The sequence below is a fragment of the Urocampus carinirostris genome, chromosome 3, assembly GCF_059441175.1.
Source record: "Urocampus carinirostris isolate Australia breed hairy pipefish chromosome 3, RoL_Ucar_1.0, whole genome shotgun sequence".
In the NCBI taxonomy this organism is placed as follows: Eukaryota; Metazoa; Chordata; class Actinopteri; order Syngnathiformes; family Syngnathidae; genus Urocampus; species Urocampus carinirostris.
Genome location: NC_142351.1, coordinates 26,010,703 through 26,036,763, shown reverse-complemented (window position 1 = coordinate 26,036,763; position 26,061 = coordinate 26,010,703). Strand labels below are relative to the sequence as shown.

The 26,061-nt window shown below is 40.6% G+C and overlaps 2 protein-coding genes across 4 annotated transcripts in view; one reads left to right on the top strand and one right to left on the bottom strand.

The window, feature by feature from the left end:
• The window catches only part of nr1d4a (nuclear receptor subfamily 1, group D, member 4a), a 29,193-nt gene extending 11,992 nt beyond the window's left edge, over positions 1-17,201 (bottom strand). The window contains exons 1-3 of one of the 3 annotated variants that reach the window (XM_088331241.1): positions 17,114-17,158; positions 15,027-15,082; positions 10,287-10,377 (exon numbers count right to left, since the gene is read on the bottom strand). In XM_088331241.1, the coding sequence (XP_088187367.1) occupies positions 10,287-10,308 (22 nt within the window). In that variant the 5' untranslated portion in view covers positions 10,309-10,377; positions 15,027-15,082; positions 17,114-17,158. Of the gene's footprint in view, positions 1-10,286; positions 10,666-15,026; positions 15,083-17,113 lie in introns of those variants that run through there. The other 2 variants (XM_088331238.1, XM_088331239.1) reach the window with 2 other exon arrangements.
• The window catches only part of rarga (retinoic acid receptor gamma a), an 84,046-nt gene continuing 74,586 nt past the window's right edge, over positions 16,602-26,061 (top strand). The window contains exon 1 of the mRNA XM_088331242.1: positions 16,602-16,889. The gene's annotated coding sequence lies outside the window, so the exon portion shown is untranslated. The remainder of the gene's footprint in view (positions 16,890-26,061) is intronic.

The following is a 26,061-nucleotide window of genomic DNA, read 5'->3' as shown; positions in this document are numbered from 1 at the left end:
GGGGTTCGATTGCAATGCAAAAAACATAGCAGATTGCTTGCCTATGTACAATATTGCTTCTGATAAAGGCAATAAGGGTGGACTGCACATGCTACTGCAAGTTTTACAACACGCAATACTTTACACATGTATCCGAGTCCTCTGACTCATGCTTACCTTCAGCTATTATGCTTAACTGTTCGATATAAACATTTTTTATGCCAAGTTCAAGTGGGTGTACACTCAAGGGCAAACACCACCGCCCCTCCTGTTCGGGTCTGAGCGCCTGCCCTCTCGCTGCAGAAGGTAATTGTTGATGAAGGCTGAGATAATCCCTCGGTCAGCACGTGTTGCTGGATTTGTTGACTCATGCCAGCCAGAGTAGCAGACAGACCCAACAAACGGCAGACCTGAAGCTCACCTCTTCCCAGGCTTACAAGCAAGTCAGCCTCTCAAGCTAAGCCCAACCCATTGCACCCCCCCTCCCCAACACATGGCCTGTCCACCTGAGACTAGCATGCACGCTTAATGTTTATAAATCACCCCTAGAGCCAAGTTGGCTAGGTACGCTCACGCTCGAATATAATTTGCACGATGCATAAATTTGACATGATTGAGGACTGAGTTTCATTCACACTCAGCCTTCAATGTTTTATGATTTAAATTTCACAGCTGTTGTGACCCAATTTGTAGTCCAACATGGGTCTTCCACCGACATCATTATTGTTTAGCTTTTGTTGGCAATGGTGGTTAGTTCACATGAACGTGATAAAGTAGGCCCTAAAAATACATGATCCCTTCCATGGACTGATAGGATGATTGCATTGGGCCATCTCATTGTCACAAATTGAATATCTTAAGTGATTATTTTCTTCAGATTACTTGAGTTGACACTAAACTGATGCTAAAGTAGCGCCACTTATTCCAGAGAGTGCATCAAGCGATCATGGTGCATTTATTTGATACACCAACCTTGTCATTGGTAACAACACTTTTTGACATTTGTTAAGAATGTTCGAAAACACTTTTTCTAGAATGAGACCAACATTGAGTAGTCACTGATCCATAACTGAATGCATAGGTGTAGGTTTGGTCTTTGCATAGTGCATTTTTTAACGTGATCTAAACAGATCACATAATAATGGTGGTGAGGACCAAACAATGGTTGTGTGATATTGGTGGGGACAGGTCCTCTCTGTCCATGTCAAATCTATGCTCTTGACTGAAGAGACATTGTTAGAAAACACAAAATATGTGTCTTCAGATGTAAGTGGCAAATTTATTATTATTTACTGTAACTCTGACCTGTTGCTTCAAAAGGCAACCGTATTGGATATCTTAGGTATGCATTTGAAAAACAAAATATAGAAGTAAAAATAGGCAAGGATGCGTTATAATCCATCCTATTAACAATGTTTTTGTTGATCTAACAATAGTGATTTTACTATATAATACCACTAGTACATAAATAATTATTTTGTTCCTTTTGGCAGATATTTTGTTCTACTTCAATATTTATTCAAGAATTACTTTAGTAAAACAAGACAAACATAAAACCTTTAAATGAGCAATATAATCTGCCATCTCTGATCTAGAGAACTATTTAAAATATAGTGCAATAGCAAGATCTAAACATATCTACAATCTATTTAAATTGCAAAATATTATTACAATTCTTGTGCAGGGCAGCTCCTATTGTTATCAAGTCGTTGCAAGTACTGTTCCTATACATCAGGGGTCGGGAACCTATGGCTCGCGAGCCATATATGGCTCTTTCTATGAGTATCTGTGGCTCAGAGACCAATTTGATTGCATGCAAAATTTCTCCTTCTCGTTCAAAATCGGGTTTGTCTATCCTATTCAGGTACACGTAAAGCCAAACCAAAGCTAAATGTAAAGGAAACACTTCGCAGTATATATAGGGCACGTTTTTCACTACAATTTACAGTCAAGGTGTCACACAAAAAAAGGGGGAAAAAAAACTCGTTTTGGCTGTACAACGCTAAAGAATCCTTTATTTAAAAGTTCACTATATAATCTGTGTTCAGTGTTCAGATACTTTATGATGAATCCACAGAACTGTAAATACGCCAAAACACCGGAAGAGAACTTAGTCATTTGATTGGGTGAGTGGGAGGGATGGGTGGAGCTATGCAAAAAGTACAAGCATTCCCTCCCATCTCTCGCCAAAGGTAAGCACATAAGGCTCCCTATTCTCAGAATGTTGTGACGTTTTTACAAAATAAATGCTTGCATCTGGTTTTGAAACCAATATGTATGAAAAAAAGGGTCAAAAGGAGTTTAACCGATCTTGAGTAATTGCAAGAAAGAGACAAGTTTAAAGTGGTCTGTTTGTTGAATTTGGGACAGGGGCTCTGGCATTATTCTCTTTTCATAATTTTTATCAAATCATCAAAAATAAATGTGCTGAAGACTAAGCTTTTGTCTGGGGCGCGGGTTAAGCAATTTAGTAAATTTGTCTCATAATATATGGTGTGGCTCTTTCCCAAAATAAAATTAATATTTTTTGCTTTTATGGCTCTTTGAGTCAAAAAGGTTCCCGACCCCTGCTATACATCAATATGTATAAGGCTGCACTGATACTGATACCAACACCTGGGAAGTGTACTCACCCATCCCTTATTTAATTTAATCTAAATTCATTTTAGTATATCACTGATTTATGAACACTACAATCCTAAATCATTCTATATTGAAAAACTTTTTTGATTGGGGAAAAAAATATATATATATGGGATAAAAATTATAGTATAGAGAAGTCAGCTCCCATGAGACATTAGTATGCCAGCGGGACTGTTTGCACATCTATCACTTTTCAAACAGTTTCCCTTTATCCTCTTTGGGATTTCCCACGCTGGGGCAAATGGGATCGACTCGAACACTGTCACTAAGCACAAGCCACTTTGAATTTGGGTCACTGAAGACAGCATTAATTGAAGAGACAATGAGGCTTTAATGCCAATCGTGAGTTTACCCGTGCATGGGTTAATCTGCCTGCGACCGGAGTCATACAGGGAAACAACGTGAGCAGCAAACAACTTCACGGGTACATGCACTCTTCTCTTTTTTTCCCCTTCTTGTTCCTAATCGCCTACTTTTCGCAGTCACGCAGAGGAATCCTGTTGTTAATGTGGCATAAGACAGGGACAGGTGCCCATTTCCTAGTGACATGGTCATTATTGTGTAAATAGGAATAATGCTGGTACATTGAAACGTGTTCTACGGATTTTATAAGGACTCCTTTGGGTGTTAGCAGACAACACACAAACTCAAAGTGAATCTAAGTAGGTCATTTTCACAGGAACCTGCCACAAGCTTCCAAACGAATGCTGCATCATCCTAATTCTAGTCCACGCAATATAAGAGGATGGTGGAATTGCATTGTGGGGGAAAGTTTTGGGTGTGATACCTTTATCAATTTAGTGTAACAACCTACATAGACTCATTTAGCATTTGTATCGTTTTGATTATTATTATTTTTTTTTGTCAGCGTGCTGATGCTAGTATCACGATATTTCCGGGAGAAAAAAGGGAACGGGCGTGTGCACCTCACCTTTCTTATTGGCCTTTGAGTGATATGATTTTGTCTGAGAATGAAATCTTCTTCCAATCTACTAGAGCTTGGTCAACAAAGCCTTCTATTATTTCCAGCCAGTGTGTCTGATTTCCTTCCGGAGTGCATCAAGTTTTGCTCTGCCTCACTTTACAATACAGTAACAATAACAGGTAACTGCTAGACATAATTAGATGGAGCATTTGCGAAAGAAGCTATCAAAAGCTAGGGAGAGAAAAGCAGGTTGAGCTAAATGACTGGTTAACATTAGCAGTGTGGTATGCTGGGAGCATAGCAGTGGACAGGAAAAACATATAGAGAGTAATCAACACAGCCCAGAAGATCATCGGATGCTCTCTGCCCAGTGTGGAGGACATTGCCGGCTTGTGATACAGCAGCAGAGCCATAGATGTTTTAAAGGAGTTTTCCCACCCTTGCCACCACTTGTTTGACCTGTTGCCCCCTGGTAGGTGCTACAGGTCTGTTAAAACAAGGACGAACAGAATCAGAGACAGCTACCTCTCCAGGACCATTACCACCTTAAACAAGCTAAAAAAGCTGTAAAAGCATGCATCGTGCAACTTATTTATTTTTTGCTGCCAAATGTCATTGCACAAGACTGTGACTTTTTTTTTTAATAATTAGAAGTTATGCCAGTTTCTGAGCACTAGTTGTAACAGTCTAACAGTATTTTATCATTTTTTCTCTTTAAAGGTTAAACGTGTAATATTTCAACACTAGGTGACGCTGTTTGGTCTGGTACAATACACGGTAGAGAACATGGAACCGATCCAAGAGGGGATTCCACTGAGAAAAATAAATAAATTTTTGGACCGACGATTTTTTAATCAAAATTAACGTTGGTATGATAGTCAATGTATTTTGCCCAGTATCCGAATCATTGTTTTTTCTGGATAAAGTGTTTTTGTTCCTCTAGGGAGGCACTAAATGTGACACACTGTCCCTTTAAAATCTTTATCAAATGTTTACCCTGTAGTGTCATGTCCAAGCTCGCTGCATACGATTTCTCTCAACGTCGATCTCTATGACAATAAAGACAATTCAATTCAAATTATGGTCTCACTGCTATATGGCGGTCTCTTAATTTGGCTATTCTGAAACGGTTTAGACTAGTTGAATAGGATCATCATTCCGAAGTACAATAAATGTTGAATATTCTTGAAAACAATCTTGACATAGTATGATTAATTAGTACTTTTGTTGAAGGTAACAGGATTGACGCAGGTATATTTTACTCTCGGGACACTCATTTAAATCATCATCAAAAACAATAGCAATCCACTTGGTATAAAAACGTCCGTTTTTTCCCCTTTTTCTTCTTCCTCCTGCTATCTATGTCAAAGGAAATCCGTTGGGTTTGAAAACACAGTCACGTTCCAGTAGCGAACGCGCCCTAATCGGAGATTTTCCCCTGAAAGGATGACGCAGGGGCCACAGATGCCGCACTGACAACACACAAACCCACTCAGGCTCCCGCGCACGAGGGAGGCGGGGCTCGCACAAAACGCATGAGGCGGGAAAACGTGACTAATAAACAAGGGGAGGAGTTGGTTTGCGGGAGTGCGAGGTGGAGGGGTTAGTGCCAAAGAAACAGTGTTTTGAATGCATGGAATTGCTGACCCACTGACCAAACTCCGGAGGCGAGAACGACAACAGCACTCAAGAGCAGGGGAGAGAGCTTCGCGAGGGGGCGGGGCTTAAGCAGCTCACGCGTAGCACGCGGCTCTGCTAGGGAGGCCACGTGAAACTGTTTTTTTTTGTTTCTTTCTAACTGGAGCGCTCAAAAGAAGGATGAAAAACTTCCCTTGAGTCCGGAGTTTGGAGATAGAATAGAAGGAAATAAAACGACAAAGAACTAACACGGACCACCTTGACAATAAATAGTAATATTACAAAAAAAAAAAAATAATCGGCATGATTTTTGCATCATACTATTTAATTGTACACACACTATGTTAACCGCCACACTTTTTTTTGCTTTTTTTAAAAGTTGAGGTGTCCTTAAAAACTTTTAATTTTTAATTTCTCTATTAAGTATGTATTAACAATGGCCAACTGAGTTCAAAGAGCATTTATACTTTCTGCTTTTATCTTACTTTTCCGGCATCAGAGAACATAACGCTGGATAGAAGGAGGGGGAAAGATGGGGGGGGGGGGGTGATTTTACGTGCCTGTTCGCGGTCTCCTTGTATTCTAGATTGAAAATGGCGAAAGTAAGAAAACGACTCTTGCTAATACATTTCAAATGACAACCCATATTCCAAAAGAAGATGAAAAGGGAAGAGTTTATCTGAGCGCGTCTAAGAATTCTAGATACTGGCACGCGCAACAAAAGGACTTTGACAGAGGCTGCAATGATGATTTCAGCCAGAAGATGGCTTCAGCAAGTACAACATTTTGAAGTTACAGACACCAATTTTAAGTATCCCAAGAATTTGCATAGGTTTTGTCACGTGCCCTTAAATGTTGTTCAACAAGGATGCCAAAGTCAAGGCCCGCAGGGCATATTCAGTTTTCTTCGGCCCCTGTGATGATCTTGATGTATTATTACACCGGTATCAATCTGATGACCCGTGTGCAAAATGTGGCCCGTCAATTATTTTTTTGTGACCCGCAAGAGCTTAGAATTTCTAAGAGTCTAAAAACTAAAGGGTAAAAGAGTGCTTTAACAAAAACAATATATGTCCTTCAATGACTGGAATACAACACGCGCAAATTTACAGCTAAGTGCTAATACGTGCCAGTGTTCCTATATCAATAACGAGTTGAATTGAGATATAGATGATTCTAAAATTGTCCAAGAAGATTTTGTTTAGTTACTGTATTTAGTTTTTTTAACATATTTGTGAAGTGCCATTTTTTCATTGTGACTCTAACAAGCAATACATTTTACACGAAGGAGTAGTTACATTTATTTTACATACCATTCTTTTAGTTACATTTTTAAGTAACAGCCCCTCTAAGGACGGCCATTACGCTGATAAGACCCGCAAAGAAAATGATTTTGACTGTCCTGCATTTTAGTATTTTTAAACAGGAATCATTGTGTAGTTGTGATCCGTGTGCGTTATTCCTGCTTGCACTTTATTTAAGTGTAGTTTAAGTGAAGGATAATAAAATTCATTTTTTTCTTCCAAGTGATACTAGCCCAACTTTGATAAAATATGGAATATGGTGCCTGAATAATAACAATTATTTCATTCATTGTTATGAAGTTGGAGATTTTTATGTCAAGGAAATAAGTCTTTCGTTGAAAATTACTGACAGATCCCGAAAAATACTGCTTTAGGTATCTGATTGTATTGATATTGTTAGCGTTTTAGTAGGTTCAATTTGGTTTACTTGATTATATAATTATGCGTAATTTCAGATGTTTTCAACCACCGATCATGCTGGCCCTCAGTTTGGAACATATTTTTTACCTGGCCTCTCCATCCGTTTAACTTTGACACCCCTGAGTGTCCCAAGTTATACAGCCCCTTAGAACTGCTTGCATAGCCCACAGGGTATGCAATTGATGAATGTGACAGTTCATTCACGTTTGCTTATGATCCAAATCAATATTGTTATTTTTTGTGAATTAATTGTTTTCCCTCCAGGGGGTGATTAATATAACACAATGTACACTTAAAGGAAGTTATCGCAAATTCTCTCTCTCAAATGGTAACCAATCACCTTAACTAGCACCAAAGAAGTGCTTCTGGAAATTTTCACTAAATCATATATTTTGAGTACAAAACTTTGGAATTTCCACCTCTACTTACTTTCATACATTTATGAAAAAGAACTATGGCATATCATTTTGAAGTGATACTTCGGTCATGATAACTGATGTGACTCAGCTGTGCCCGCTCATTTGGCGCCAACCGCCGCGGGTTCTGATTGGCTCACTGTTACTATTTGAACCAAGTCCCGCCAATCCCCTGTTTTCAGTCTGTCTTCAAATCTCTGTTTTTACAAGAAAAGTCTTTTTCGACCCCGACTACCGCCTGTCCTGTTTCTGCTCCCTTTTGTCTCCGGCTACGACTCGTTTCAGACCCCGACCACGCCTTGCTCTCCCAGCCCAGGCTACCGACCAGGTTTTCCGTCCTTGACACCCCCATTGCTCGGTACAGAAGATCCACTTCCGTGTTCGGATTACAATCTGAGTACGAGAGCGATTTGATTCCCGCGCCCAGCGAACACCGGATCGTGGGCCCTTCCTCTTTCCTTTACTAAAACTTGCGAGAAACGTAATGCAATTAGGTCCTGTTTCCGTTCTGGTCCTGACAACTTCATTAAATGAAAAATCTAATATAAATGTATGTATTGTATAGCACTTTTCGTGCAACAAACTGCTGCTCAAAACAAACTGCTGCTCAAAATACTGCATAAAAACATTCAATCTTGTAAAAATAGAATCCTCCCTTCCCCATGCATAACAACCTAGAATGCTGATTACACAGACACAGACAATGGTTAGGATAAATTAAGTCAACAAATATTAAAAACAAACAAATTAGGAAAATTAAGACAAGTCACAGACTAGCCATATGGGTAATCTTCACTTCGCCTTTCCTATTAAAATTGCAAGAAAGTCAATTTAATGTGTTTTTGTCTTCTTGCTAGTAATCCTTAACTACGAATTGTAGATGCAGCCAACATTGGAAACAGTGTTGTCAGCAGTGTCAATTGCCAGGATGTTGAAGGTTAACCAGATACTTGGTATTAGGGCAGCACAGCAGTGGTTACCGCGTGTGCGGCACAGTTCTGAGGTCATGAGATCGAACCTCCTGTGTGGAGTTTGCATGTTCTCCCTGTGCTTGGGTGGGTTCCCTCCGGGCACTCCGGTTTCCTCCCACATTCCAAAGACATGCATATCAGGTTAATTGGCTGGTCCAAATTGTCCCTAGGTGTGAATGAGCAAGCAAATTGTCTGTCTCTGTGCCCTGCGACTGGCTGGCAACCAGTTCAGGGTGTCCCCTGCCCACTGCCCAAAGATAGATGGGATGGGCTCCAGCACCCTGTGAACCTACTGAAGATAAGCGGTGCAGATAATGGATGGATGGATGGATACTTGGTAGCGATACTTAGCACCCCAAAGCTCCCCGCTTCAAAAAATTTTGACATAGCGAAATGTAATCTGAGTGGCACACTTTGTATATGCGCAAATGTAGGAAAGTAATTAGCACTTAAAAAACACCCATGGAAAAAAAGTAGTTTTTCTTTAATATTCTACCTCGCATACGTCACCTTAAATGATTTGCCAATCATTAGACTGGAATTTATCTTCACTTTAATCTTAAATATTTGTCCATCAATTTGCAAAGAGATGGGAGCAGAGGGCATGCACTCTGTCTGACCTTGAGGAAGTACTTCCCAATGCTGTTTTAAAGAGGGCAGTACCACACTAAGAACCTTTTGGGCGGCCCTGACACGGCAAACAAACTCTCCCCTCTGTGCCAAGGTTTGACTTGCTGGGTCATCGACGATGCCACTTTACATGCCATAGGAACCGCCCTGGTAGTGGTGGTTTAACCTGCAGGCGCACGTGTAGGTTGATTTCATGGAGCTCAGCAGGAAGTGGATCAGTGTGCAGTAGTGTCAGTAAATTGTCCAATTTGCAAACACACTTACAACTCTTAAACGATGTAAAAATCTCTGACAGTTTGCATGTTCCCATTATCTAGAGCAGTGGTCCCCAAACTACGGACTGCCTCCACAGTTGGTGTGACCCCCTGAACAGTACCAGAGAGCATTTTCAAACACTTTCCTTTTAACCTATAAAATAACTTTTGTGTGTCTTTTGGGTCACCACATTGTTTTAGTTTGAACAAATTTATTGACACTAATAACAGCAAACAAACAATGTGAGGTTTGAACAACCCCTCTCGACAATCTCAACAGCAATCAAGCACATTCACAATTTCGTCATATCTGACAATATGACGTTTTAACAATTTTTTTCAAACATCAATAAAACAATTTAATTATCTTTTTTTCTTTTAATTTGAAGGGGTTTTGGGTTTTTTAAGGGTTATTGATCTATCTTCGTTATTCATTATCCGTTATCCGCTATCGGTCAGTTCATTATATGCTACAAAGCCTAAGAGCCGGGATACTTACTCTCAGCCAAAAGGCTAAGCTAAGGTCCTAGCCCTAAAGCCTTGTTGCGATCATTGCAAATGCACCGTTCCCGGAGGTACTGCAATACCAGGCCGATGCGTGGAGTGGACAGAGCAAGCTCTTATTTAATTTGAAGAGTCAAACACTTACTATTTGACTACCAGTGATATAGAAAATATATGATATGGCATAAGAATTTATCTCATTACCACAATATCTTTAGTCATGGTACCAGAGGCAAATGTTAATTTTGTTGTGGATTTCACATGTTCCAATGACAATAAATTTGTCACTTGCAACTCTTAGAATAGAAATGAACATTCTTCTTAAGTACTGTGACTAAAAATAGTGTGATACGAGTTAAAATGTACTGGCTTTTCGTTAGTCATCGATATTACTAATGGTACAGTGCTGTGAAAACTAAGGTGATCTTGGATCTTTCAGGACTGTGCACTGCACAATAGAAAAGTTTATATTCCATGGCCTCTTTTTCTGTGAAGAACCCACAGAATGTTATTTGGTTGATATTTTGTTTAAAACATAATTTTACTATCTAGAGCATCTGACGTCACAATCATTACTATAAAGATAAATGTTTCTGTCTTACCACCACCTGGGCTGTTGTCCATCTTCCACGGAGATGAGAAGTCGAAATAGTTCAAAGCTGGTCACGAAAAGCTGAAAAAGTCGCAATACACCTGCCGAGCGGACCAAAAATCAAAATAGAAGAGATGCAAGTGTTTTCCTGCGTGCAGCCTCGTCTGTGTTGTGAGTGTGGAGCATGCACTTGAAGCGGCTTCTTGGGGATGAACTGTGATGCGCCTTTGCACGAGGGAGGCTCAAAACACTCTTGTGCCTTCCAAGAAAGTGGAGTCAGTGAACGCAACCGCGTGTCATGCGTGACATACACACCCACTGATACAAACACAGACTTCCGTCACGTTTGCAGGTGAGTGGGAAATGTGAGCGTCACCAACTTCAGCCCTCGCGCGTGCATGGGTGTGCGCGTGGGTGATCCGGCTCACGCTTTCTACTTCGCCAGGTCCTCTCTCTCTTTCTCCCTTTCCCACTCTCTCTATCTCATTCCCTCTCTCTTGCGTGTTACGATACTTGGATTTTTGGTATCGATCCGAATCCAAGTAAATACAGGGTAGTATCGTTCGGGTGTCTGCTACTTTTTGCGTTGAAATGTCATTGTCATTAAATAATTAAATTTTTACCGATTGTGCCAGTTTATAATTTCGATAAACATATATATATCTCATCTCATCAGCTGCACCGCTTATCCTCAGTAGGGTCACGGGGCTGCTGGAGCCCATCTCAGCAACCGGGGACACCCTGAACTGGTTGTCAATTGCAGGGCACACAGGGACAGACAACTCGCTCGCTCATTCACACCAAGGGACAATTTGGACCGGCCAATCCACCTGAAATGCATGTCTTTGTAATGTGGGAGGAAACCGGAGTGCCCGCAGGAAACCCACGCAAGCACAGGGTGAACATACAAACTCTGCACAGGAAGTCCGGTAGCTGGACAGGACAGGAGGTTCCCAAGATCTTAGAACTGTGCCACACACGCGCTAACCACTGCGCCGCTGTGCTGCCCCCATAGACATATATATATATATATATATATATATACATATATATATATATATATATATATATATATATATATATATCATCTCATTAGCTGCACCGCTTATCCTCAGTAGGGTCGCGGGGGTGCTGGAGCCCATCCCAGCAATCAGGGGACACCCTGAACTGGTTGTCAAATGCTCATTCACACCAAGGGACAATTTGGAATCCACCTGAAATGCATGTCTTTGGAATGTGGGAGGAAACCGGAGTGCCCAGAGGAAACCCACGCAAGCACGGGGAGAACATTCAAACTCCGCACAGTAAGTCCGGCAGCTGGATTTGAACCCACACAGGAGGTTCCCAAGACCGTAGAACAGTGCCGCACATGCGCTAACCACTGCGCCGCCGTGCTGCCTATATACTGTATATATATATATATATATATATATATATATATATATATACTTCAACTATAACAACTGTTTCAGAACATAAGAGAGTCAAGTACAAGTACTGTTTGACAATGTCAACAAGACAACTAGAATTTCTTCCATTGCACAATATTTTGGAAATAAAGTCAGTCGTGCAAGTAAAGTGTAAACATAATTGGATCAAATTAGAAAGTGATAATGTATGCATAATATTAGGACCTATTAACAACATTATTATAGTGATAGTTAAAATGGGAAGAAAGTTGGGATTTTAAGGCAATAGTATCGATCCGATTCAAGTAATCGCGCAGTAAATAATATCGAAATCTGTATCGACCCGCCCACCCTTATTTCTGTGCGCTTCTGTGGGTGGTGGTGGAAGGAGTGAGGCTTGACACGGAGAAGTATGTGATGTGCATTCATCGGATCAGTAAAAGAAGCCAACATGTGCGCTTGCCATGTGCCGGTTTGAGCGCTGCCCCACTGATACACATTTTATGCAGAACGCGGGGCGTTGAGGCCACAAGGCATTTGGAGCTGGCAGGATGCAGCACATGGTCAAAAGGCGTGGCTCCCCGTGACTCTTTCTCTTGACTTCATTTCAAATCCTTGTCAAGGTGTTGTGCTGCTAAGCATGACGCGGGGCCAAAAGTGCTTCCACGTTTACAGGTTACTGTGGCATGCAGTATACGTGGATCTAAACAACTCAGACATTAAAAATGTTTGTAGTCGTTTGTGGCATTTTTTTCACTTCAGATTTCAATTATGACGAGATATTCAAATTAGGGCTTTTAACTATATTTTAGGTTTCAAATTGGAAATAGGACAGCATTGATTTTTAATATTTATGTTTACGATAAGGGCGGCACGGCGGCGCAGTGGTTAGCGCGTGTGCGACACAGTTCTGAGGTCATGAGATCGAACCCCGTGTGTGGAGTTTGCATGTTCTCCCCGTGCTTGCGTGGGTTTCCTCCGGGGACTCCGGTTTCCTCCCACATTCCAAAAACATGCATGTCAGGTTAATTTCCCGGTCAGAATTGTCAATAGGTATGAATGAGCGGGTAAATGGTTGTCTGTCTCTGTGTGCCCTGCGACTGGCTGGCAACTGGCCCACTGCCCGAAAATAGCTGGGATGGGCTCCAGCAACCCCGCAACCCTACTGAGGATAAGCGGTGCAGATAATGGATGGATGGATGTTTACAATATGGTAATTTTTTAAAATAAGGCTTTAAAATTACTAGTAGCGTTTTTACTGAGGTTTGTTTACAAACTATTTTTGGGAATACAATTTTAATTTTTAAAGATTTACCCAAATTATAAATCATGCTAAACAGTAACAGTAATTGTTTTCGTCTTTTGTGTTGTAAATATAATTATTTATAATTTTATTTTCTGAGGTAATGAATATTAAAAACAGCCTGAGCTGTAACGTCACTCGAGTAACATTGGCACCCTGCAAACCAGTCATCATGTTGGTTTATGCGTTAATTAGTCGAAGAGGTTATGAGTATTTTGGGCCAAGTTTTGGTAGTTTTGGTGGAGAATGCATAGGCGTTGAGTTGCAGGTGAATGCAGTAATGGTACACCAAACGGCAAAAAGCGAAAATGGGCCTAAGTGGCAAAAATAACATATGGTGAGCTAACGGGGGGCTTATCCAGCCGGCAATAAGAATAGAATAGAATTTACTTTTATTGTCATTCTTTGTAACCATGCACACAGAACGAAATGTCGATACACCTGACCCGTACAGTTAAACTGTAGCGAGCCGATGCAGCCGCAGCCAAACAGGGCGCCGCCATTTTAGACTCAACTGCTGTGTTGGGAGTCATTAGGTGACCAAACCCCCCAATTCCAACCCTTAATGCCGAGCGCAAGGGAGGCAATGAGTATCAATGTTGTAACTTGAGGCTTGAACCAGCGACCTCCCAGTCTCGAAGCGGGCGCCCTACCATCTAGGCTACCGACTGGAATAAATGGCAAAATCCACCATAAAATATTTACAAAATATGTATAAACAAAAAGTGACAAAAAAAAGTACAGGACAACATACAGGACAAAATTCTTTTTTCAAATATATGACAAGTTACTCAACAAAAAACCCTAAAGTGCAAAACAAATATCAAATTAGACGACTTAATAAATTAGAAAATAGACAAGAAAATTACGAAAAAATATGTGACAAAATAATGACATAATTCCGAAAATAACCGAAAATAAAAAAACTGGTAATAAACCAATGGACACGTCATGCTAGCTGGCTGCTAAAGAGGGCCAACCGTGCGGTCATTGGTGGAAAATCGGGAGGCTGGCCAACCAAAAACATGCAGTAAGCAGCCAGGCTAACCAGGAGCTAACAACAAAACACATCTATGGCAACAAACACGAACCAAGGAGGAAATATACCAATGGACATTGCATGTTTGACGGCTCTGGTGGTGTGCCAAAAATGATAACCGACAAACTCACCACCATATTAAATTGGATTCTCAAAGGTCAAACAGAAATATGATAACTATGGGGTAAAACTGCTTGTGCAATGCAAAACCAGTTCATGTCAGTGAGTCAGTCCCAATCAGACACTCGTACCCTGTTGTCTGTTTACAAATCATTTGGAAAAGGTCAAACGAATCGTCAAATGTCAACAGTGTGAAGACTTGACTGTTCAAATAACAATTGTCATCCAAGTTCCTACTACTACTGTAATATAAAAAAGGTACAATGGCTTGAGGTGTTTAGTTCCCACACATTCACACTAAGTTCTAAAATATAGTGCGTGTTAAACACTGGATTTCAGAACTTGTTGAGAGCAGCACTGAAAGTACTGTGCATTATAAAAAAAAATCTTGTTCCATTGACAGAACCGCTTATTTTGACTAGGGTCGCAGAGCCTATTTTCTGCCGTTTTTTTGCAGTGGGCAGGGCACACCCTGAACTGTTTCCCGGACGGGAGCACATAGACGTACAACCATTCGCACACTTAATGATTATAATAGTAAGAATTTCAATAATACATCCATTATCTGTACCACTTATCCACAGTAGGGTCGCAGGGGCGCTGGAGCCCATCACAGCTAATTTCGAGCATTGGGCAGGGGACAACCTGAACTGGTTGCCACCCAGTCGCAGGGCACACAGTGACAGACAATGTGTGCGCTCATTCACACCTAGGGACAGTTTGGACCGGCCAATGAACCTGAAATGCACGTTTTTGGAATGTTGGAGGCAACCAGAGTGCCCGGCGAAAACCCACGCAAGCACGGGGAAAACATGCAAACTCCACAAAGGAGGTTCGATCTCATGACCATGTCCTATCTTTGAAGGGAGTAGTACACACCGTTGTTGGAGATCTTCTGTTTCTTGTAAATTTTTGGCATGGAATATACTTTATTTCTGAAAACAAGAATAGACTGTCAAGTTTCATACGAAAGTCATTCGGAAAGTTTAATCACATCCACAAATGTGACAACCAAGGTACTCGACTAGCTCAAAGGAATGTCAGTTTTATAGATCTCTCAAACCAGCTAAACTGTTTTCAACTGTGCTAGCTTTATTGACAAAAGGGTTTTCTAGTCATCTATAAGCCTTCTAATACAATTAGTAAAAACAATGTACTTTGTTGCATGTGATGACCTTGGAATGTATTTTCCCTATAATCCATAATTCATTTCAAAGGGAAAACGTGTTTTGAGTTATAGCGATTTCATTATACAATATACCCTGGAACCAGTTCAATTTCTAAGTAGAGCAGACCTGGGCACTCCGGTCCTGGAGGGCCGTATGTTCTGCATGATTTTTGAGGTTTCCCTGATCCAATACAGGTAATTCCAATCACCAGTATCGTTAACGAGCGCTTGCTAGCTTGCTAACGAGGTTATAATTTGTATCACCTGAGTTAAAGAAGAGCAAACTTCAAAATCTGGCAGGACGTATGGCCCTCCAGGACCGGAGTGCCCAGGTCTGAAGTAGAGGAACCACTAAATTGGCTTAGCCAATCAGATTTGAGTTGGGGACATCAAGGCTTTTTGCATGCATAAGGGAACATCAGCTAGGGGGCGGTAATGTACCAAAGTCTAAAATGGATTCTACTGATTATAATAGCATTTTTTTTTCACGCTACAGTGAACTTTTGACTGATTTAAACTTTGAACTTTTTATACAAAGCAACTTTAAATTCAAGCAACCCAGAATCCCTGAAAAACACACAACAAAATGGTAATTGACATAATGACTTTCTCGTGCAACAGCAAACGGTAAATGATAAAATGCTCTGCATTTTTGCCGCGCTTTTCAAATCGCTTTTAACCGCCTCCTTATTTTTTAATAATAGTCCTGATCGAGGATCGGTCACGGCCATGCAACTCAGCAATGGTATTGATTTATGTGCCTTTTTTGTCTTTTTTTATAATCCCAAACTTCATTTCTATGGTTATCATGTTTTTGAATAAACTTTAAATATGCTATGTAAAACATATATTCACTGTATAACACATGAAACATGAATTTAAATATTTGAAGATGTAAAAAAAAAAGAAACACAAAACAATTTGAACGTTTTTACACGCAACAAATGTATGGTCAACATCATAGAAAAGCTGAAAAAAAACGCATATCGACCAATCACATGAGAAAAAATGGGTCTCTAAGGGAACCGGCTCTTGAGGGGTGGGAGGGGACGACAGGACCCGGCTCATCGCTAAAAGCCACGGATATATATATATATATATATATATATATATATATATACATATATATATATCACCTATCTATTTTTTTGTTCATATTTTTTAGACCAAAATGTTTTCTGGTGGACATTCGTTCCACAGTGCCTCTTTGCATATTCGGCAACAGTCCTCCCTTTCGCCTCTAGAGGGAGTTACCGTGCCAAGAATGCACAAACTCGATGTTGCCTATCAACGCCCCTAATCTGCTCGCGATCGTTGACGGATTGACAATGGCAACCGACGAGCTAAATCCGACCAATGACACTAATGTTGATCCGTGAAGCATCGAAAGCAAACGGCTTATACAAGAGGTAACTGTCGTGAAGATCGAGCCTCTTTGGTGGCTTGTTCAGTGTCTTCTTGTGTCAAGTACGCCGCTGCCTGTCGGAGCGCCTGTCAGTCACTCGTTCGAACCTCTAACTTGCGGGAAATGTTGAACCCGACACACGGCGCCCAGCTGCAGGCACATTGAAAAGGTAGGTTTTGCACTCCTAAAAATTACCTACTCGTTTATTAGGCGCACCGTCGATAGAAATAGGGACGTCGTTAAAGGATGAAGTTACCGTTTTATAAATGTGTCAGATAAACGCACGCCCATCCGCAAAACGCGTTCCGGCATTGCATAGCATAATTATAGGTTCCTGCAGAAAAGTCTTTGTGGAAGGGGGCTTGAGTGGAGCAAAAGTGGCTGCCAACACACCTGCAAAGCGCTCCTTCGCCTCGGGCTGCAAAGACAACCTTCATCATCACAGTCCTCTTGTCTGCCACCCAGACCATTGACGCCCCTCTCACCCTACCTCTCAACTTGTTGAATTTTGCCTTTACGTGCGTAATGACTGCTCGCTGTATTCCCGATAACAGATTTAAACGCATTCCGTCCAGAACCAGTGTTTAGCACGTTACTGGAAAAAAAGTAATTTGTTACAGTTACTAGTATTTCATTTAAAAAGTAATTGCGTTAACCCTCACATTACAGACACCAAATAGCTCATTACTCTGAAAGTAACTATTCGAATTACGGTATACTGTAAACTTGCATTGAAGCTGACCCCCTAAAACGACTTTAAAATAGCCATATAAAAAAACAAATTGAAGAAAATATATATACAGCTCTGTGCACCAATCTCTTGAACCCTTCATATTTAATGGCTTTTGGAATATTTAGGGGTTTCAAACTACCACATCCAAGCCACTCCATATCCACTTTGTCTTTGAACCACTTCAAGACTTTCTCCGTTTATGGGTAACGTTGAAGACATTTTCTTTTTTCTTTGGTCATGGTGTATTGCAAAAATATTTTGCGGATAAAAAGCACAATTTTTTGTAAATTCTATTTTTACCGCTCACTTTTGCCCCCGTTAATTTTGTTATTCCAGTAAAAGACACACCACTTCCCCACGTGCTGTCTATTATTCGCTACTGGTGACACACAACGAAAGTCTGTATGCATATAACTGACGTCCTGATTTCAGTGCTGTATTTTATTTGATAGTTGTAAATACAGCTTAGATGCAAGTATACATGGCAAGAAGAATATCAGAATATCAGTAGGGAGAAATTACATGTTCTTGTACTCTGTGCTTGAGACAGTGCCACCGTAACTATTCAATTGTATTTCGTAGATCTGATTCAAACATCCCAGCCTCGGTCGTTTGTCGTATTCAGTGTTGTGTTGCTGGTGCAAGGAGGGTTGTACGTGACTGCATGAGTCAAGGAGCAACTATAAATTTCCAGTAGACATTTTGGTCCACAATCTGATTTTGAAAAGTAGCAGAGTAAGGCACCATGTTGCAATGCTGGCTGGGATACAAATAACGCGCGACAGTACTCGTTACCCGAAAAACAACTATTGTGTACCAGGAACGAGTTCCTTTTTAACTTGTGACTCCCACTACAGGTAATGAAAGCTTGTTGCGTGGCCAAAAACAGATGAAATGTATTCCACTCCGACCCTACAAATTTGAGATTAGCTGCTGGTTGCAGAGCAAACTTGCAATAAAAACAAAAACTAAGAGTCTGCGTAATCAAGCGCGTTTTATTCTGGTGGTTAAAAGCAGGGCTAAGTTTGAAAATACTACATGTTTATATACGAAGCGCACGCTCCAGAAGTAAATGTGTTTTTTTCTGCGGTAGAGAAGAGTGCCCTGCTTTCTCACAAGGGTAGTTTTATGTGGAGGGAAAAAGAGGCATGGAAAAGAAGACCTTTTCCTTTGAGCTCACAGATTTGCAGTAATTACAGAATTACTTCCATATGTGGTTCTCTGGCTGCCTTCTCGCTGCCCCCACAACCCCTTTTCCCTCTGCTTCTCATCCTACATTTGCATTCTCCCTTCATCCCTTACTTTTGCTACTTTTATTTCGTTTGGCTTTTCTTTATGCACTCTGAGCATTTTTTTGTGGGTCAAACCGCAGCCTACAATGTTTATGGTAATCAGAACATCCTGGCATTTCTGGTCACTTTGTTGGGTGGTTAAATGAACCACGCTCCACCAAAATATGCCCACGAACGAAGAGCAAGTGATGGGGGTTAGTTTGATAATACGGAAATGGAAAAAAAGTGAAAAGAATGGTAGTATGGGGAAGAATTTGAGGCAGGAGCGGAGCGTGAAAGCTGGAGAGGGAAATGGAGGGCTAGAGTAATGTTTTTTGATGGAGGTGAGTTCACGATGGGTTCATGGTGACATCATGGCTGTTTTTTTGAGCAAAGTATAGACAGGAGAGATGTTTACCTTTCATTGGACGCACATGTCGGGGGACCCGGACAAGCGTGCTCAATATCTGGCATGCACACCTGTAGCTGCGTCCACAACCTCTGAGTGCACCCCGAAATGATGCACCCTCCTTCCCCACTTCCAATTCCCCCTACAGTTTCCTGAGCACTAAAAGAGGCACTTACTTCCAAACTTTGCACTAGTTTGTTTTCACTCCAAAAGTGGCAGTAGAAACTTTTCTTGGCCCCCCCTAGCATAAATTTCTCCTTTGCAATGAGTAAGTAATTTCCCGGCGCATATTCCGCCGGGTACTTCAAGGTCGTTGGACCATAAATGAGCGGAGTTTGCCAAGCTGGATGAATGAGCGCCTTCAGTTTTTGTAGAGGTGTTTCATTGCGTGACCGAGAAAGTGTTAGAGAGGTGAGCTGAGTGTACTCTACCACCAAAGATGTGGTGACATCACTTTGGGCGGTGGGGAAATTTTGATGTCAATGCGGCCATCTTGTTACTGATTAAAACCTGCCGCCACTGGCAACTGCTTCACGTATGACGAATGCTACGTTTGCGCCGAAAATGAACAAGAGGTTTGCCTTGTAGTCCATAAATCTTTCAAAACCAAATTGTAAAATATGGGTTTTGTTATGCCATGAGAATGCACAGAATAACCAAATAAGGACAGTTAGTAAGCCAGTTCTCCTTTGAATTACACATTGGGTATGTTGACGTTCAGGGAATTCAGTGCCCTCAAAAATCATTTGCCCCTTCCTGATTTCTGTGGCTTTTTTGCATATTTATCACAAAAAAGTTTCATATAAAGAAATAATTTTAATGGTGGAAAAAAAAAGAAGTGAATTCTCGTGTTTAGTGGCGCTCGTATCAAGAGGTACCACTGCATATTACTTTTTTTCCCTACCTGAACTTTTTGCAGTGTCAAAGTTCCTCGGCCACCCTCCTGTCCCATTTCACGCCGTTTTCCTCTGGTGCTCACCAAGCCGTCTCTTGCTTTTTTCCATCATTTTCCATAAAATCAACCTCACTTCCTCCTTTTTATGCACCTTCTGTCATCACTCTTTGCTCTTTTCCTTCTTTTCCTCCACCAGCAAGACCAGGCCTCAGCTATGTTGCTTCGTGCATGCAAATACACAGAATCCTAAGTGGTAACACAAAGACCTGCTCTTGTGAATATTTCAATCCTCCACACACACATCCAGAAGAGCCCCGCACCCAACGCCGCCCACGTTTGCAGGATCGCTTTCCTGGTCTACTGTGATGTCACCAATTGAAGTAAATGACACACGAGTGTAGGGGCAATAGGCCACGTTTCCAGTGGTTCGCGGGGAGAGAGATAGCTCCCTTATCCGTCTTCATTATCCCCCATTCTGCGGGCTCCCAGACACAATGATCATAAATCTCTGCTTGAAGCACACTTCACTGACACTGAAACACAAACACTAGTAACCTCTGACCCTCTCTCCGCTACTGCCTGTGCACACTAGCCGACGCACGTCCGATCGCACACACGACTGCCTCCCTCTGCCACAATTTAATAAGGGCCACGGTACAGCTAGTACACTTACACCATCCTCATGCACTTGTTCAGTTGCTTGTGTTGCCTTTCAGCTAGCCCAGGGGTCGGCCACTTCAAAATGTTGAAGAGCCATATTGGACCAAAAAGAAAATTGGTCTGGGACTGCAAACATTTAAAAGCCTAGTAATGAATGCAACACATGATCTATATATCTCCATATTAGCTATGTCAGCCTATTATCAAAATGAATAAGTTTGATGCAGCACATCCTGTCAAGAATGATGCACTCATGACCAGTGTGGGGTAGGGGAGGCCGAGTAGAGTTGTAACACATTTTGCTTTCTCCCTCCCCATTTTATGATCTTTTGTTCTAGTCCTCTCCAACTTTTATCTATTGTACCTCAATTTGTCTTTTACAAGTAGACATCAATCATTGTGCTAAGTAGCTCCAAAGGTCTGTCACAGTCTCTCAAACAGAGAGATACACATTGTGGCAACCGTACCAAGTACCTGGTATGGATGTAACACTTCTAGTGGACACTTGTAGCAGTGTGATTATTACAAATAAGCTTCAGGAAGTCAAATATTTGAAAAACTCTTTATATAATAGAAAAATATGACAAGAAGAGCATGGAATAGAACAAAGTGCTTGTGTAATATCTATCCTTTTGTATGGACAGCATTGCTAATGAGAGGCTAGGTTCCCACTGTTGGGAAAACTGATTTTTTTGCACGGATGCAATCTGAATTCTATCTGTTAAATGGAACAAGGAACATATCCACTTTTTTCATACCAGACCCAGGCCACATACATATGTGGTCCTATATCCGATACATACCTGATTTTTTTGGAATGCAACAGCTGTGTGAACGGTCGATGCGCATTCATGCAACCGGCATGTCATCAATATGTGGTAAAGGTCCGTGTTCTGTCTTTAACCAGATGGAAGGAAGCGGAGGAATCAACAACCATGGCGGATGAAAACAAGGAGTGTTAATAAATCACACATTCATGAAAGATGAACACTTGTTCATTCTGTAACTCACGGAAAAGCCAACATCGCATCGGGGATTCACATGTCATTCAAATTTATTCTTAAAGCTATACTATCCTCTTGTGGTAGTTCAAAATATTTACATTTAAATCCCACTATAAGACAGCATTCAATAGGGGAAAGCTAGGTTTTGGATTTAATTAGTATTTGGGGGGACAAGGCTCCGCTGCTAACATCCATGAGTTCTTCCCCAAACATTACATTGCGTGTGACGTCATGTCTTCTTCTGCGCATGTGTGACAGTTGTGGCGCATTCACACAGCGAGATCAAGTTGCATTTTGTACATGACGTGAAGAATCTCAAACAAACATCGGATACAGCCCAAAAAAACTGAATTGAGCAGTAAGCTTTGCAGTTTGAACATAGCCAGAGTCTGAAAAGCAGTTGTGGCAAATGTAATAGCCAATGCCTAGGGGCAGACTTAGTGGGCAAATTGCTTGCATCAAAAGACTGCACCCACTTTTCTTTTTTTTTCTTTCTTTCTTTTGATTGCCCTTGCATTTGTCCATGCAGACTATACAGAAGTTGTCGGATGTTTGAGAGCTGTCTTCGTACCTATCAACCATCATTAAGCTAACATTTTCTCAATGTGGTTGTTGGCTAGCATGGATAAATACATAGGATTGAAGCCAATAATGTGGACATTACAGTTATGTGCCAGAAATGTGTCAATCTTTAGCATATTTGAAAATCCAACCCTGAAAATGCGTTGTTGTTTTTTTACCGTAAAATTAAGACAATGTTACTCAGTGTCTTCCAACTTCTTGTGTGAGGTCAAAAGGGAGAGTGGAGTATCATTTATCTGTAGTATGAATAAAACCCTCTTCCAGTTGGTCAAACTTTGACTAGTACAACTGTCTTCTGGTTAGAACAAAAACCGGTCTCCCCAATGCTACTGGAAAAAAGTTACAGTTACTTCATTTAAAAAGTTATTGAATTAACTGACACCCAAAAGTAGCGTGTGGCTCTGAAAGTAACTATTTAGCTACAAATTACCGTACATATTCACATTGAAGCTGAAATCCTAAAACGCCTTTAAAATAGCCTCACAATAAAATACATTTAAGAAACCAAGTACACTAAGCCGTGGAATCAGTGAAGCCTTATATTTCTTGTCTTGTGCATTCTCGAGAGCATGAAATGAAATGATCTGCATTTATACAGCGCTTTTCAAGTCAAGACTTCCCAAAGCGCTTTACAGTGTGCTTCACATTTTCCAATAGCGGCCGTGCAGCCATGTAAGGCGCTAACATTGGAGCCATGCTTATTGGGGGCATTAGGGGTTCAGTGTCTACCTCCTGAGCCACTGCCGCCCGATGCAAACTAACAGCCGAGAAACATCATATTCATTTTGTCTTTTTTGTCTCCAAACCAAATGAAAATTTCATTCTCCATTTAAATTTGACCCATTGATTTTCCAGATTATTTTTTTTTTCCTGTATAAGCCACGCCCCCTTTCCCACATGCTGCCTACCATTGTCGTAAATACGGCTTAGATTCGAGTAAACCCGGTAGGGAGAAAATCTCATGGCGAAAAATACAATGTCGTCATATTCTGTGCTTGAGGTGGCACCACAGTAACTATTCAGGTGTAATTTAAAGGTACATATAAACCTGATGTAACGTAGTGAGAGAAGAAATGTCAATGAACAATCAGATAACTCTGCTACCGACAATCTGCTTTGATAAGCAATGGAGTAACGCACCATCTTGTAACGACAGTTGAGTTACAAAATCTTATCAATAAAGCTTAACAGTAATCGTTGCAGAAAAAATAAATTGCGTACAAAGAACACTTTCATTTGTAACACTTACTCCCAACACCGGCAACGTCACAGCCTGCGCACTGACACTGTCTTCATGCACTTGTTCAGTGGCTTGTTAGCCTTTCATTTAGCCTGATCTTTGTCACAGTGATTCAGCTAATGCAGTGAGTCTCTAAAGGTTCCGCAGAAGTATTTCCCTTCTCTTTCCATGTTAGAGTTTGCTGATTTAGCGCAGCTCTATAAACAGTTAAGGGTTTTCTTTTAGCTTGGGTGGCCTCATGAGCAACGCACGAATCAAATGTAAACGCGATAAGGATCTCCGAAGGTGCCGTTTACTGAATATTACATTTGTGGAGGGAGGCGGGGGAAGCAGCAGCGCCTCTGACTGCTCATTCGGTCATTTGCGCTCATTTTGCATGAACGTATATACTGTACATAAAAAATGTATGAAAGTGTCTGCATAGATTAGCTCAGAGTGTATCAAGTCAACAGTTACTATGTAGGCACATCAACGATCAAAAATAAAGCATGTAGATCAAAATAATGATCTTGTCTTAAGTTACATAAAAACTGCATATCTGTTTTGTGCAAGGTTTATTCAATGTCAATGGGAACAGACGGACAGCAAACAGTATGTTATTAATCAAATGACAGATATCTAATCAGATTTTTCACTAAGTATAACCTTTTTTATTTTACTTTATTCTAAACTTGTGCTAGTCTAATAAACCATGTTTTCACCGAATTATATAGTGCACCCTCCAAAAACCCTTTTGTCATATATATTTTTTCATATATTGGGTGCACTGGACTATAAGGCACATGGAATTTAAACTACAGTTGTACAGTGGTCAGTCAAAAATGTTGCTGACCAAAATTGTAAAAGGTTGTATGCATTGGGAATCAAACACAGTTCGCAGCAGTGAGAGCGCTCAAACCAAATCACTTGACCACTCGTGATACGGATGGCATTCGAAAAGACATTTAATTTTATCTCCTTATCACACTATTTTTACGGTTCCAGGAACAAATGTTAGAGAATGGAAAAAGCTTAAATTGTCCAGAAAGATATGAAATAATGCAAAAAAGCCCTAGAGGGTAAACAACTCTTCTGTGTATGTTAGGCGTCTCCAACCTTTTTCAAGCTGAGAGCTACTTTTTTTTTTTTTACTTATTAGTGCAAAGGGCACCCAGTTTGACATGCATTTCTAAAATAACAACTTATCTTGTTATTACTGTGTTGTTACTAAGTCATTACCAAATTACCTATTGGAAGTTGGGTTACATAGACTCAGTCAACCAAGAAAAACTTAAATAAAATAAGAAATTGAAAAGTCATGATTATTGAATAATTATTAAATAATAAATGTTTTGAAAATAAGGTCAATAGTGAAAATAAAGTGTAATGAGGCTTTCACTCTTTAGTTTTTGGCTCTCTATCCGCGCAGACAAGCGGCGCTTTGAGGAAATTGGTGAAGAAGCAATGTATTGATCCTAGGACAAAGAATCAATCCGATCCAGGATTTTGGTTGGTATAAATAATATCAATATTTTTCGATCAATTTGGCCACCTGTAGTAATTGGAAATTTTCAAGTCTAGGTAAACATAAACACTATTTGTCACTAATTTTGCATAGCTCTTTACCTATTTACTGATGGAATTTAAAATAAAAAAAACCCTAATTGTTGTCCAAACATTATAATAGCATTAAATAAAAATTGCTCAAATTCATAATAAAGCCCCCAAAAATACCTCAAAAATGTTTTTGGGTGGAACCGCTACAATTTATTGTTTTAATATATGATTAATATGTTGATTATTTCGGCCTATAATCAATGTGATCAGTGCATGTGGCTGATTCTGAGGAAAAATTGAGAAGGTTGGTAATGGATTTTGGAAGACTGATAGGCGTAAGTTATGTGTGAATGTTGGGAAGAGTAAGGTGATGAAGTGTTCACATGATGGAGTGGGCATGGCGTTAGAAATAAGGTTGCATGTACAGGTGCTAGAAGAAGTTGAAAGCTTTAGGTACTTGGGTTGTGATGTGGCTGCAGTTGGTGGAATTGAGTGTGAGGTATTGCACAGAGTGAATCAAGGAAGAAAAGTTTGGGATGCTCTGAGGAGAGTGCTGAAGAAGAAGAAGAATATACCTTTATTATCATTGTTACAAAATGGGTTGAACATATTGTGACAACGAAATTGGACGTAGCACTTCAGTTACACATTTAACTGTAAAGATTAAAAGAGATAAAAAGAATTTGGATATATATGAACACAACATACTTACACAAGAAATTGTGGGCATGTAAAGGCAGAAGATATTTACATTGGGTGTTTACTTGCAGGGGATCGTAGATTGAGTAACAAGAGTATGAGTATGGATGTTTAGAGGGGACTGTATGAGAGTGTGATTGTGCCGACTGTGTTGTATGGTGCAGAGACTTGGAGAGACAGAACTGGAGTAGTACTGGAACTGAGCAAGCGTGTGGATGAGAGAGTACTCGGTTGGTTTGGACACATCGAGAAGATGGATGAGGAGCAGAAATAAATGGTAGGAGACCAAGAGAAAGGCCGCGATTGATGTGG